At 45.4% G+C, this 15,375-nt stretch overlaps 1 protein-coding gene across 1 annotated transcript in view; it reads right to left on the bottom strand.

Moving 5' to 3' along the window:
* LOC121276499 (catenin delta-2-like) overlaps positions 1-15,375 on the bottom strand; it is a 943,152-nt gene that overhangs the window by 244,986 nt on the left and 682,791 nt on the right. Inside the window, exon 11 of the mRNA XM_041184989.1 lies at positions 14,889-15,072. Coding sequence (XP_041040923.1) covers positions 14,889-15,072 — 184 coding nt within the window. The remainder of the gene's footprint in view (positions 1-14,888; positions 15,073-15,375) is intronic.

Genomic DNA, 15,375 nt, shown 5'->3' with positions numbered 1-15,375 from the left:
ATTCCTCCTGGGAGCGGGCAAGCAACCCTGCATGGGTTTGCTTGTCATATTCCCTGCTTGGTAATTTCCCCACCTGCTGCTGGGTTAATACCAGCAGCAGCAGGATGGGCCCCTTAATTGGACCCAACTGGTGGTAGGACAGGAAGGCCATCCATAGGCCTTCCTGCCACGAACACAATCAGGGTGGAGGTGGGAAGGTGGTGGGCTCTGCACATGCTACCCTTGCACCCGATTACATGCTCCCCGCCACCGAACTTGCCATGGGGGAAGGTATTAAATTCCACACTAGGGGAGGGACAGTGTGAGAGTGTAAGGGAGAGCATGGAAGAGAAAGTTGTGGTTAAGATAAAGTTTTTAAAAAGATAAAAATACACTGTAGTGGCAAAGCCTTTGGTTACCACTTATCCGAACCTCTTTAACCCTTTTCTCTGCCGCATTTCTCCCCATTTCCATGAATGTCTCAAAATCTAAGTCTTCCACTGCATTTTCAAACATGTTCTGTAACTCCTCCCTTAACTCCTAATTGTAGTACAGCAGATTGGGATGCCTGTTGCATTAAGTTATTACAGCTTCTCATGATAAAATTACTGGTGTCTCAGCAAATTATCAATTAAGACCATTCTCTTAGCAACAAAGAAATTTGATCTAATTTCCATCTTTATGGAAATTAATTGCATTTTCTTCTCCCCACCTGCACTCCCCAGCTACACAGGATGAAATGTTCCCTGATAAGTGTTTAGAGACAGCACGGCGAAGATAGCCATCGATGCAAAAAGAGAATGGAAGAATCTTTGCAGCCTCAGATAAACCAGGGAAATCCATGTTACACATATACATTGTCAAAATGCTTTACACAGTGTCTTAAAACCTGAAGTTCAAACCTCCATATACATTACAGTCTCTACATGGGCAGGAATAGAATAATTGGATTACATAGCCATTTGCAGTGACTTGCGAAAGTCATAAAATACACCGTAACTATGGCTACAACAAGTAAACGGTGGGATTGAAAACAAATTTATAAGGTGCCAAAATGACAAACAATAGACAAACAAACAATGGCTGCCACAGAGTAATTGGCTTCTCATCTCTGGATTGATGAATGAGGCCAAGCAGGTGCCAGAGACACAAAAAAATTATTTAAGCTCTTTCTCAAAGGCAGTGGCGAAGGGAGGGTGGGGGTGTAAAGGAGGAGGAGAGGTGAGAGGGGGGCATTGGAGGACTATTATCCATGGAAGGTGAAAGGATTCATGCATGTGCTCCAAGCATTTGTCTGTTTACTTGAGACCACTAACACTTGAGATTCACGATCACCCGGGCAGAATCTTCACTAAATATTACAATGTTATCATGTAGCTGCGTCGAATCTCCCAAATGTCAAGCTGATGGATGTATTTCTGAAAGCTGCACAGAACAGCTTGCTGTTCATGTAAAAGGGGGCATAACAGCCAGTGACAGATCCTGGCAGCGGGCCGGATACTCATCGTGGGTGATAGCTACACAATGGGTTGGCCTTGACTAATGGCTAGCACTGGCTGCTGAGACAAATTTATGGGTTCAAACACAGCTTTAGAAACTTGAGCACCTTAATAAGGCTGTGAGCCAGTATTGAAGGGGTACTGCACTTTTGGAACTGCCGTATTTCACATGAGGAGATGTTAATCTAAGGCCCCATTTTCCCTCTCGGGTGGATGTAAAGAAAAATCCCAAGACGCTATTCAAAGAAGAACAGGGGAGTTGTCCCCCGTGTCCTGGCCATTATTTATCCCTCATTCAATATCTAAAAACAGATTATCTGATCATTATCATATTGCTGTTGTGGAACGCTGTTGTGCACAAATCGGCTACCATGTTTCCTACATTATGACAGCACTTCAGATGAACTTCATGTACTAAGGAGTACATCAGAGTATCATTAGGATATGCTACGCTCTACATAAATGCAAGTTCTTTCTTTTCATTAATTTCTCTACTTGATTAAGTGAAGTAACCTTCATCCATCTACACCATCTGTATCATTCTGCCTGCTATTGATTTGGGTTATATTCCTCTTCAGACATCTTTTCACCAAGAAAAGTTGCTCAGTCACTTTATCTTGGAATAAATTTGCTGCTAGCTGGAAGCGAGACCACTTCAATTCTTATCTCACATTGTTGTTCTAACAACACCAATTGCGCTCTTTTAGGGGCAATTACTTTTTAGCTGTGCTGCTCTGTGTAGGAGAGCTCTGGTGGATTATGCTATGGCTTGCTTAATGTCACAGAATCAGCAACACAATGATTGCCAGTCACAATAGGGAGAGAAAGCAGCCCATAAATGGAGGAGTTAAACATCAACACAAATAAAATGCAGCAGAGAACTGGCAAAGTTGATTTCTTAAGTCTCAGCAAGCTTCAGGAGGTCACATTTGAGTACAACAGAACACTCTTTGCAAAATAATTCACCCAAGTAGTATAATAATGTCACTTACAAAGAGTAAAATGCAATTGGTTCATCCAAATTCAAAGCTGCATTTTGGACCTTGACATCAGTCCCAAGTCCCTGTCATTTTAAAATGTTTATCTGTTTAAACTGCTGTGCTTGAGGATGTACTTCTGCATTTGCTGGATAGAGTGATGAAAACATTCCATGTAGAAGATGGATGATGGCCTCTGTATCATGAGGTCAATGGGCAAGATTAATTACTGCACATTTATCAAGAGAGTCTTAAGCTGATTTGCAGTAACTGACAGACAGTCAAACACAGATTGTTAGAAGTACACCCTAGATACAAGAGGTACTATACATGTCTACAGATGACAAGGACTACCAAATCCACCATCCCCACTGGCCTGCACCCAGACTGTTAAATGAATCCAAGCTGGATGGTGAAGTACTCAACAAGATACACATCTTTGCCTTGATAGTAGGTTTATTCACACAAAGCAACCTTATCAATCTCTGCCATCTAACTAACAACTCAGTGTCCCAGTTGACTCTCTTTGTGATCTTTTGGTAAATCAGTAGCATAAAATAGACTATTTAATCAAATTAACTGATTGAATTAACGTGATAGTCCCTTAAAGGGGCACTGTAACAAACACAAAACTCCAAAGAAACCTTATCTAATTAAATTAAAGTGTTATTTTGGGGGTCGGTCACAGAAGGCCTAAAGTTAACAGGAGCAGGCTAACAAGAAGGTCCTCTTCCCTGCCTGCCCCTCCACACCGGATAGCCAAAGATCAGGAATGTGGGACTGATCTGCAGGCAGTACCTAAGGAACAACACCCTCAAAAAACGAAAAAGAAAATGCAATCTACCACAATCTATGCACACATTGAATATGGACTCCCCAAGGCTGCGGAAAATACCTGGGAGCCCAAGTACCACCATAGCTTCTGGTTGTATGGGACCTGCCTCTCTTTATACTTTGAGTGTATCAAATAAATAAGAGTCAAATTAACAAGTTAATTTAAAGTTATAGTCCTTAAGGAGCACTCTAACTAAAGAAGAAATTCAAAGAATTTTACTGAATCAAATTAAAATGTTATTTTAGGGAGCCAATGATGCACTCCAGCCATCGCAGTGCCACTGGCTGCAGAAAGCCTCAAGCGTGTCAGTGGACACTCTCCCTCTCCAAGGACACTAGACCACAAACATAGCCACGGAAGAGGGGCAGACAGTCTGGCCGGAATGCCCCTTAACTGTCTGCTGCCTGAGCCTGTTAATAGCCAGGTTGGCCTGGCCCAGGAGCAGGCTTACAAGGAGGACCTCCTCCCTGCCCACACCCCTCCACACCGGGTGGCTAAAGATCAGTAGTGCGGGGCTGAAGTGCAACCAAGATTTGAGGAACAAGTCCCTCATGTAATTAAAAAGAGGGTGCAATCTCCCACAACTTATGTATGCATGGATCACATACTCCTCAAGGTCACAGAAAATACAGGCAGTTTGTGAACCATCTCAACCCACAGTAATACAGCACCTGACTCTCTTTATACTCTTTTGAGTACCTATGAACTAAAAACAGCTAATCAAATTAACTACATTAATCAAATTGACAGCCCCTTAAAGGGGCACTGTAATGAAGGATAAGAATTTAAAGAAAACAAACTAAAACAAAATGTCATTTTGGAGACTGAGGAAATACTCTAGCCCCCGCGGTGCCCACCAGTCATGGAAGGCCTGAAGCTCGCTAGTGGACACCTCTTGCTCCCTCTCCAAGGACACGCTGCCATGAATGTAGCTGCAGAAGAGGGGCAGACAGTCAGGCTGGATGACCCCCTTGGCCGCCTGTTGCCTGGACCTATTAATAGCCAGGTTGGCCAGACCTAGGAGCAGGCTTATAAGGGGCCCCTCCTTCCTCCTCACCTTCCTCTGCATCGGACAGCCAAAGGTCAGGAGCGTTGGGCTGAAGTGTAACCAAAATTTAAGGAGCACTTCCAGCAAAAAAACTAAAAAGGGAGTGCTATCTATCACAACCTATGTGCGCATGGAACATGGACTCCTCAAGGCCACAGGTGGCCTGGGAGTCTGTGAAACATTTTAATCTATGGCTCTATGGAACCTGACTCTCTTTATACTCTTTTGAGTATAGCTGTAACTAAATATAACAGGTGAACAGATCAAATTAAATGAACAGATCAAGTTAAATTAAAGTGACATCCCCTTAAAGGGGAATTGGACACCCCGTGCTCCCTTTCCGAGGACACCCGGCCATGAACATAGCCACTGAAGAAGGGCAGACAGTTGGGCCGGATGGCCCCTTCGACTGCCCCGGCTCTCTTTTATGGGCTCTCAATCCTTAATCAAACAATGCCCACCACCTGTGTATCATTAATAACATAATCAATCTACCATTAACATGGACGTATCTAGCCTAACATTTTTTTGATTTTGCCTCTATGCAGAACTGAGTTTTTCATCATTAAAGGCTCCATATAAATGCAAGTTGCTGCTGTAGTATTAATCGTTACTTTTTCACTTCAGGCAATACACTTGAGGCAGAGTCCCTCTCAATGCATATAGAAGATCACTTGGACACATATCAGGTGGAGGGGATGCTACTATTAAGACCCTTCCTGATATACTGTTCATTCATTTAATATGGAAAGATAGGCAGGCACTATTATGGGCCTTTGATTCTTTCTGTCTGATAGGCCTCTGAATTTCACCCAAATGCAGTCAGATGAAAATCTGCACTATCAACTTTTGTGTGATGTAAAAGTATTTTTGCAACCACAACAACTTGCAGCTATGTAGCACCTTCAATGTAGTTAAATGTCTCAAGGTGCATCGCAGGTGTGTTGTAAAACAAAATTTGCCACTGAGCCACGTAAGGAACTATTAGGGCAGATGACCAAAAGCTTGGCCAGGGAGGTAGGTTTAAGGAGCTTCTTAAAGGAAAAGTAGGGCGGAGAGTTTTAGAAAGGGAATTCTGCCCAGTGTTTAGCAGTGGGCTGCTCAAGAAGCCAAAATTAGAGCAGCGCAGGTATCTCAGAGGATTGTAATACAGGAAGAGGCAAACACAATTGCAAGGGATGAAGCCTCGGAGGAGTTTGAAAAACAAGGTGAGAATTTTAAAATTGAGGTGTTACATAACCGAGAGCCAATACCAATCAAGGAGCAGGAGGGTGATGGCTGAATAGAACTTGGGAATGTATTAGAATATAGGCAGATATTTGGACAACCTCAATTTTATTGAGAATAGAACATGGGAAGCCAGCCAGGAGTGCAATGGAATAGTCAAATCTATAAATAACAAAGGCATGGATGAGGGTTTCAACAGCAGACACACTGAACAGGTGTGGGGTTGTGGGATGCTACTGAGGTGAAAAAACAGCTTGGTGGGAACATTTTTATGGGATTTGAGTAGGCAGCAGAGAGCGAGGATGTGAAATGAGAGGTGAGAGGTGTGGAACAAGGTGAGATGCTCAAAACCTGAAAGGAAGCTTGTGGGAGAAGGAAAATCCATTGTAGCTGGGAGTGGTGGGGTGGTATTGGGAGGCCAATTAGGTGGGAAATTCCACTTCTGACAGGGACCACTGACATTCGGAAGTGCGACCTTCTGACCTATTAGTTGAAACTTTATGAACCAGCAGCTTGGACTTATAAAATGACCGCTGCAAGTTTCATTCTGGGAATATGGGCATCACTAACAAAGCCAACATTTATTGCCCATCCCTAATTGCACTTGAGGAGGTGGTGGTGGGCCATATATTGAATTACTATAGTCAATAACTGTTTGTTGGATAAATGGAGCTTAACTGGGGATGAGATCATAATTCTGCATATGATAGGTACCTAATTGTGACTTGAGTTATTGGGAAACACTAAGCAGAGGCCAGACACATCCTTATAAAGCAGCACAGAAAACCCAGCGACTGTGTGTAAGTTATAAAGGGGAAATAGAAAATGAATAATCACAATGTGGCTGTGAATTTAGAGCTTGATAATCAGCCTAATGAGAAGACATAACCTGAAATCACAGGGTGCATCTATTTCAGCAGCTGCATGTGTCTTGTACACTGGGTATTTTGTGTCATGTGAATAATAGTGACCAACAATTATTGTGGGATTTTCACAAACTCACCTAGATCATTGGCCCGGATTTTCTCCTCGGCGATTTGGGGGCAGGGCCTGCTCGCCGAGGGGAAAATTAGCTGTCCACCTGTTGACTTGTTAATCACCAATTAAGGCCATTGACAGGCTAATTAACCTTGTTAAAGATCCTGCCCGCCTAACCTTAAGGCTGAGGCTTGGCCTAAATAGCCAAGTGGTTATGGTACTGGGTTTGTAACCCTAAGATCAAGAGTTCAAATCTCACAATGGTTAAAATCATGTAACCTTAAGGCTGCCGGGCAGGCCAGGAGCCCCAGTGGGCTCCAGATTATTCATGAAACTTCATCCACTGGCAGGTTGAAGTTTCATGTACATTTTTTAAAAACTTAATAAACTTTATGTGTTTCTTATTAACATGTCCCATCTCGAGTGACATTGTCACATGAGGGGGACATGTTAATAATTTTAATATTTCTCTATTTTTTGACTTTTCTTACCTGTCAGTGAACTCCCTGAGACAGAACTTTGCCTCAGGGAGCAGCGCGTGCATGCGCGAAAGAACGCATTTTGACAGATGGGGTATCCCTCCCCCCACCCCCTGCACAGGAAGTGCATAGCGCAGGCCACTGGGCGGGCCTTAAGTGGCCCGCTCACTCAAAATGGCGGCCGGCCCCGTTTCGGCAGCGGAGTTCGGCTGCTTGCCTGCCACTGAGCCGGTGGGGCCCGCCCGCCATCCGAGGGCAAAATTCTGCCCTTTGGATGTTGGGCCACATCCCTTTCTCAATACTATGTAAGCAATTGGTACTGATGAAAGAGCACTGCATAGCATAGTCAACAGTATTACAACAGTCAGAGGTCTTCACTCCTGTGTATGCAGTCTATTCTCTTGTCCCATCTCTGTGCCATGTCCCTCCTCAACAGAAGTCTTTGGATTCTTTCCGGAAGCTCTTGAAAATGGGCCTTATTTGAAGGGGGTGTGAGATCCTCACACTGCGATAATGAAATTATACCATATTAAAGCGAGTAGAAAGACCTTCCACTTGAACTGGAAAACTGCTGTATATTGCCATGTCTGACAAGGTGACTCTCAGATTCCAGGTAGTGTGATGCACAGGGAATTGCTATATCTGCATTTCTTACAGCCAGCTTAAAAAATGGGACCTTGACATATATTTACTACTAATTAAATTTTGTCTCATAATGCTCCTGTGACATATCATGGGACATTTTACTCTGTTAAAGATGCAATATCAATGCAAGTTGCTGTTGTTAGTTGAACCATTGCAATTATTGACGTTAACATTGAACGGGAGTTTCTTTTGGATTTTGCCCATTCCCTTGCCCTGACTTTGGTGAAGCTCTGATTAGGCGTGAAACTGGGTCTCCAAGTCTTGGAGAAAATGCCCTGTGATTGTTTTCTTGCTGTTGATTGATTTGAATGCTTACACTCAGTGACTGCTGATGATATTATCAGGAAGACATTTGGCTGGTAACTGAACCCAAAGGTGTGAGTGAGCTGAATTAATGAGTACACAAACAGTGGAAAGGGCCGTGGTCACTGAAGGCTAATCGACTCGATGGGCAGGATTTTTTCGACTGTCAAAATGAAATAAATTTTGCTTTTGTTGTAATGGCCTGATTATGCTTCACCTATTTTTTTGGTGCAGGGTACGCCAGTATATAATGCTGGGTGTGAGTGACTCTAAACTTTATTGCACAGGCACTGAGTGGACTTTGGGTTCAAAGGAAAGGGTTATTTCAGACATGCTGGATGGAGGCGGCACCCCTGGCATGAGGTGGAAGCAGATCTTTGGCAGCCCAGCTGAAGGAGCATTGGATCAAGGCATCCTTGGTGTCCAAAACAAAAACAGAATTACCTGGAAAACCTCAGCAGGTCTGGCAGCATCGGCGGAGAAGAAAAGAGTTGACGTTTCAAGTCCTCATGACCCTTCGACAGAACTTGAGTTCGAGTCCAAGAAAGAGTTGAAATATAAGCTGGTTTAAGGTGTGTGGGGGGGCGGGCGGAGAGAGAGAGAGAGAGAGAGAAGTGGAGGGGGGGTGTGGTTGTAGGGACAAACAAGCAGTGATAGAAGCAGATCATCAAAAGATGTCAACAATAGAACAAAAGAACACATAGGTGTTAAAGTTGGTGATATTATCTAAACGAATGTGCTAATTAAGAATGGATGGTAGGGCACTCAAGGTATAGCTCTAGTGGGGGTGGGGAGAGCATAAAAGATTTTAAGATATTTAAAAATAATGGAAATAGGTGGGAAAAGAAAAATCTATATAATTTATTGGAAAAAAAAGGAAGGGGGAAACAGAAAGGGGGTGGGGATAGGGGAGGGAGCTCACGATCTAAAGTTGTTGAATTCAATATTCAGTCCGGAAGGCTGTAAAGTGCCTAGTCGGAAGATGAGGTGTTGTTCCTCCAGTTTGCGTTGGGCTTCACTGGAACAATGCAGCAAGCCAAGGACAGACATGTGGGCAAGAGAGCAGGGTGGAGTGTTAAAATGGCAAGCGACAGGGAGGTTTGGGTCATTCTTGCGGACAGACCGCAGGTGTTCTGCAAAGCGGTCGCCCAGTTTACGTTTGGTCTCTCCAATGTAGAGGAGACCACATTGGGAGCAACGAATGCAGTAGACTAAGTTGGGGGAAATGCAAGTGAAATGCTGCTTCACTTGAAAGGAGTGTTTGGGCCCTTGGACGGTGAGGAGAGAGGAATTGAAGGGGCAGGTGTTGCATCTTTTGCATGGGCATGGGGTGGTGCCATAGGAGGGGGTTGAGGAGTAGGGGGTGATGGAGGAGTGGACCAGGGTGTCCCGGAGGGAGCAATCCCTACAGAATGCCGATGGGGGGGGTGAAGGGAAGATGTGTTTGGTGGTGCATCATGCTGGATTGGCGGAAATGGCGGAGGATGATCCTTTGAATGCGGAGGCTGGTGGGGTGATAAGTGAGGACAAGGGGGACCCTATCATGTTTCTGGGAGGGAGGAGAAGGCTTGAGGGTGGATGCGCGGGAGATGGGCCGGACACGGTTGAGGGCCCTGTCAACGACCGTGGGTGGAAAACCTCGGTTAAGGAAGAAGGAGGACATGTCAGAGGAACTGTTTCTGAAGGTAGCATCATCGGAACAGATGCGACGGAGGCGAAGGAACTGAGAATGGGATGCAGTCCTTACAATAAGTGGGGTGTGAGGAGCTGTAGTCGAGGTAGCTGTGGGAGTCGGTGGGTTTGTAATGGATATTGGTGGACAGTCTATCACCAGAGATTGAGTCAGAGAGGTCAAGGAAGGGAAGGGAAGTGTCAGAGATGGACCACGTGAAAATGATGGAGGGGTGGAGATTGGAAGCAAAATTAATAAATTTTTCCAAGTCCCAATGAGAGCATGAAGCGGCACCGAAGTAATCATCGATGTACCGGAGAAAGAGTTGTGGAAGGGGGCCGGAGTAGGACTGGAACAAGGAATGTTCCACATACCCCATAAAGAGACAGGCATAGCTGGGGCCCATGCGGGTACCCATAGCCACACCTTTTATTTGGAGGAAGTGAGAGGAGTTGAAGGAGAAATTGTTCAGCATGAGAACAAGTTCAGCCAGATGGAGGAGAGTAGTGGTGGATGGGAATTGTTCGGGCCTCTGTTCGAGGAAGAAGCTAAGGGCCCTCAGACCATCCTGGTGGGGGATGGAGGTGTAGAGGGATTGGACGTCCATGGTGAAGAGGAAGCGGTTGGGGCCAGGGAACTGGAAATTGTTGATGTGACGTAAGGTGTCAGAGGAATCACGGATGTAGGTGGGAAGGGACTGGACAAGGGGAGAGAGAAGGGAGTCAAGATAACGAGAAATGAGTTCTGTGGGGCAGGAGCAAGCTGAGACGTTCGGTCTACCGGGGCAGTTCTGTTTGTGGATTTTGGGTAGGAGATAGAAGCGGGCCGTCCGAGGTTGGGCGACTATCAGGTTGGAAGCTGTGGGAGGGAGATCCCCAAAGGAGATGAGGTCAGTGACAGTCCTGGAAACAATGGCTTGATGTTCAGTGGTGGGGTCATGGTCCAGGGAGAGGGAGGAGGAAGTGTCTGCAAGTTGACACTCAGCCTCCGCGAGGTAGAGGTCAGTGCGCCAGACAACAACAGCACCACCCTTGTCAGCGGGTTTGATGACAATGTCAGGGTTGGACCTGAGAGAATGGAGTGCAGTACGTTCAGAGAGAGACAGGTTAGAATGGGTGAGAGAAGCAGAGAAATTGAGACGACTAATGTCGCGCCGACAGTTCTCAATGAAAAGATCAAGAGGAGGTAAGAATCCAGAGGGAGGGGTCCAGATGGACGGAGAATATTGGAGATGGGTAAAAGGATCCATTGAACTGGGAGAGGACTCCTGCCCAAAGAAGTGAGCCCGGAGATGAAGACGGCGGAAGAAGAGTTCAGCATCATGCCGAGCCCGAAATTCATTGAGGTGAGGGCGTAAGGGTATGAAACTAAGTCCTTTGCTGAGCACTGAACGTTCAGCATCGGAGAGGGGAAGGTCAGGGGGTATAGTGAATACACAGCTGGGGTTGGGATTGGAAGATGGGGTGGGGATGGAGGGACGGGCAGGGATGGAGGGTCCTAGATGGGTGTTGGTGTCGATGAGTTGTTGGAGCTTGCGTTCCTTAGCACTTGAGAGAAAGAGAAAAGTTTCTTGTTGAGGCGTCGGATGAGCCGAAGAATAAAATGAAACTGGGGGCACGCGCAGCTTTGAAAAAGGGTACGGCGGTGCTGCTGGAGGGAGAGGTCGAGTGTGTTCATATGGCGGCGCATGGCACTGAGTGTGGATTTCAGAATGTGACAGGAACAGCAGTCCAAGAAACGTTTTATGTCCTGGAGATACCTGTAATCCTGGGTGGGTTCGAAACATGAGGGGTGGAATTTCAGTTGAAATCCACGTGGGGTAAGTCGGAGACGGAGACAGTCACTGAGAAAGGAGATATGGCTGTAAAAGCGGGTTTTAGTAAACACCTTGTCAAACACCAGGAGGGAAATGGAAAGCAATGAAGGTGAGCAAGGCAAAAGAGAGGTACGGAAATCTTGTCGCAGAAAAGAACAGAACTTCTTCAAGGAGGTAGGCATTTCTTGAAGAGCAGTGGCAGTCAATTAAACACAGAGATAAAAACAAAAAAACTGCGGATGCTGGAAATCCAAAACAAAAACAGAATTACCTGGAAAACCTCAGCAGGTCTGGCAGCATCGGCGGAGAAGTGTCCGTGCCTCCCTGAAGGATACAAAGGTCTGTCTCCATGCCCTCAGCATTCTCATCACCGTGCTCCTCTTCTGACTCACTACTAGATTCATCCTCTATGGCCTGTGGAGCTGCATCAAGATTCTCTTCCTCCAGTGGGTCCCTTTGTCAGTTTCAGATAGTGGAGAGCGCAGCATGAAACCAATACCAGTGACACCCACTCTGGGGGGGGTATTGTACTACTCCCCCTGAATGATCCAGGCACCAGAAGCGCATCTTCAAACGACCTATAGTCCTCTCTATCACTACCTTTGCAGAGGTAAGACTCCTATTATAACACTGCTCTGCCTCTGTTCTTGGGTGGCGGAGAGGCGTCATGAGCCACCTTTTCAACGGATAGCCCTTGACACCCAGCAGCCATCCATCCAGCTGGGCTGGAGCACTGAATAGCCTCAGCACCTGGGAGTGTCTCAGGAGATAAGCATCGTGTGTGTGTGTGTCTGTGTGTGTGTGTCTTAATTGAATTAAAGCCAGCTGATCTAGAGGCTTTGAAGTATAGAAAGAAGTAGGTTTGAAATGGTAATTAGATAAATATGGGGAAGTTTAGAAACTTAGGTGTCAAGGGGGCAATTTTCATTTTTAAATAAAGTATTCAAAAGAATGAGTGACGTCTTGCACCTAGCTAGAAAACGCCAAGCAATGTGTTCATTTTTTTAGCTTACTAATACAATTGGTGGAATCAAAGGATTTTATTGTTAGAAGAGGTAAAATTAAAAGCCTAGTAATATAATGGAAAATTCACATTCAAAGAGAAAGATATGTATAAAGGAGAAAGGAGATTGTGTGTAAGGCAGAGGCATTTTAAGATCCATCAAGTGTGAGAAGCCTCCAGCCTGTAAGCCTCAAGTCTGTTTGCAAGGAGCTGAAAGAAACTCATTTTGAATGCGGCTATCCAGGGTGCACTCTACCAGGTATCTCTTTAAATCTATGAGTTTTACTGTTGCCTTAACGGGGGTGTAACTGAGAGTCAGATTAATTAGGGGATTTTTGTAGTTATTATAATAGTAATATTATAGATGTATGTATGTGTTTACAATCTTTCTTGCATTAATAAATGTTTAATTTAGTTTTATAAAAAAGCTCTTGAGACTCAGTGGTCTTATTACTACTGAATTCAAAGCCTGCATCTCGAAACATACGAATTGAAAAAATGGGTTGTGACAGTTGCTTCAAGTTTCACTCTGGGAATTGAACAACTCAGCTTTTACCATCAGCTGTGTGATAATAGGGAGCTGCCGGGGTACCGTACACAGACTTGCAGAACCTGCACCCTGTGGTCACACACTATCTGCACATTCATGGAGTGGATGCATTGACAAAGACACACTGGCGCCTTGTTGGCCATGTGTGCAGCCGATTTCATCCTGGATGTGGGGAAACCCAGCAATCACTGCAAAACCTCTGGCTCATTCAGCCTGGCTGGCCTCGTCCATGTGGAAATGAATGTGTTTCTCACGTGTCGGTGCAGACTCGATGGGCCGAAGGGCCTCTTCTGCACTGTGCAATTCTGTGGTTCTGATTCTGAATAAATGTTTTTACCCATCTGAACAGAGCTTCTGTCACCAGCCTGATGCAACTGTGCGCAACTGTTTGGGAGACTCCATGCAGATCCCCCACTAACCCCTGGAAAGAGCCGGAGGCATAGAAGTTGAAGGCTGCTTTGACTTTCAGAGCCACTGGCAATGGGCGTCCATCCACACAGTTGGAGCTGATCTCAGGCCCAATCATCTGGCAAATGGAAGTCATGGTCTCCCTGGAGAGGCGGAGTTTCCTTCAGCATTGCACCTTGACATATTGAGGTAGCTGCATCACCGGCTGTAAAACCCTGGCAGCAGGGTAGTGGCATCTTCTGAAGCTCCTTCCTCCTTGGACTACCTGCTGGCCCTGCGCCCTTTGCACCTGCGCCTCCCCTCTCACAAGTCACTCCCCTGGAAGCTGCGTGGCTTCCTCTCCCTTCTGCCCCTCTCTTCCTCCTCAGGGGAGGTGCCACCAGTGGAGACCACAATCCCCTTTGTCAGGATAAAAGAAGGCTGTCTAATACCTGGAAGGGTCCATATTGTCAAAATCCTCGGAGACACCAATGAATCTTGAAATGAAGCCTAGAAATGCTAAGAATGAAACTCAGAACTGAGATGAAGCTGTTATGTTCAAATAAGCAACAAGCAGCAAACTACCTACAAAACTCTTCACTACTCACACTGGCAATGCTACTGACCATTTGTATCCCGTCCTTGGATGAGGTTTTGCAAAAGGTCAGCTGCCCACCTGCCGTTTTGCCATTGCGACGAGCGTGAAATCGCACGGGCAACGTAAAATTGGGTTCAATTGCGTTTTTAATGGCCTTAAGTGGCCTCTAAATTGATGGTGGGCATGGCTCCGTCACTTGTGCCCACCCATTGGCCTGAAGACTGCGCCCGTGTGGGATGATGTCAGGATGCTCGTCCAATGTCTTCTCGCGCTTTTTTACACCTGAGCGGGTCGGGTGCGCGCCCGCCCACAAGGCTTAAAATTCTGCCCTAAGTACTTTGGGACGTCCTGTGGTGGTGAAGGATGCTATACAAATGCAAGTTTCTTTCTTTCTTTTCTGAAAAATAACTTTCTCCTGGAGTAACAAATACAACTTAAAATCTTATTCCCCCAATCCTCCTCACCAAAATGTATTTGAAGTCAGCTTTGCTTTATGAATCACTTTAGCTAATTTCTACCCAAAACAATGGAAATTCCTGACAGGATCAAGAACACACTCTCTCCTCACAATGACACGACATCAGAGAAAGGCTCACTAATCTTTTAGAAAACATAAAGACAACAAATTCGGGGGAGAGCTTAAACTGGTATAAAAGTTATTCCACTTGCTAAGAATACGGTCAATTACTCCAGTAAGCCCCAAATGGCCTTTTACCTTTATGCACTAATAACTGCAAATGATTGGTGATAGAACCACGCCTTGAGGTGTTGAAACAATCCAGGGTAATCAGAGGGATGCTTCCACACCCCAGTTTTGGCAGAAAAATTCCCATTCACACTTGTTAGACTCAACATTTTAAACTGCACAACAGCGAAGGCTGCGCCAACTGACCTCAGGCACCCAGTGGCATTCCGCAAGACCATTGATGTGTGGAGCTGAATTTTCCGGTCTTCCTGGTGAGGCGAAATATCCCAGCCTGAGTGTGGAATAATGATCGTGTTGGTAAGCACTACAAGTGCATCCTGGATAATTGGCATCTTCAGTGCATCGCATGATGACAGGTTCCACAAGACACCTTTAAAAAGAAAGATGGCAAGATATTAATGCATTGTTCAACGGAGAAGGGGATTGGGAAAGGATTATACAACATAATGCTGAAAACCCCATTGCACTTGTGATGCCATTTTTATACTTCAGCAAACATTAGGAAATGTGAGTAGAAAAGGGTTATTGTACTGTGTTACAGACAGGAGGGGGGTTAATTTAAACAGCACTAATTTCTCCTCTCACCACCCATCTGTAAACGGAAAGGTGTTTTGATTTGTTTCCCACTTTATAAGTGGTGGTGTATTTTCCAACCCCTCAGTTTTTGTGTGAT

This window comes from Carcharodon carcharias, chromosome 3 (genome assembly GCF_017639515.1).
Source record: "Carcharodon carcharias isolate sCarCar2 chromosome 3, sCarCar2.pri, whole genome shotgun sequence".
NCBI classification, from domain to species: Eukaryota; Metazoa; Chordata; class Chondrichthyes; order Lamniformes; family Lamnidae; genus Carcharodon; species Carcharodon carcharias.
This window is presented reverse-complemented; position numbering and strand designations above follow the sequence as displayed.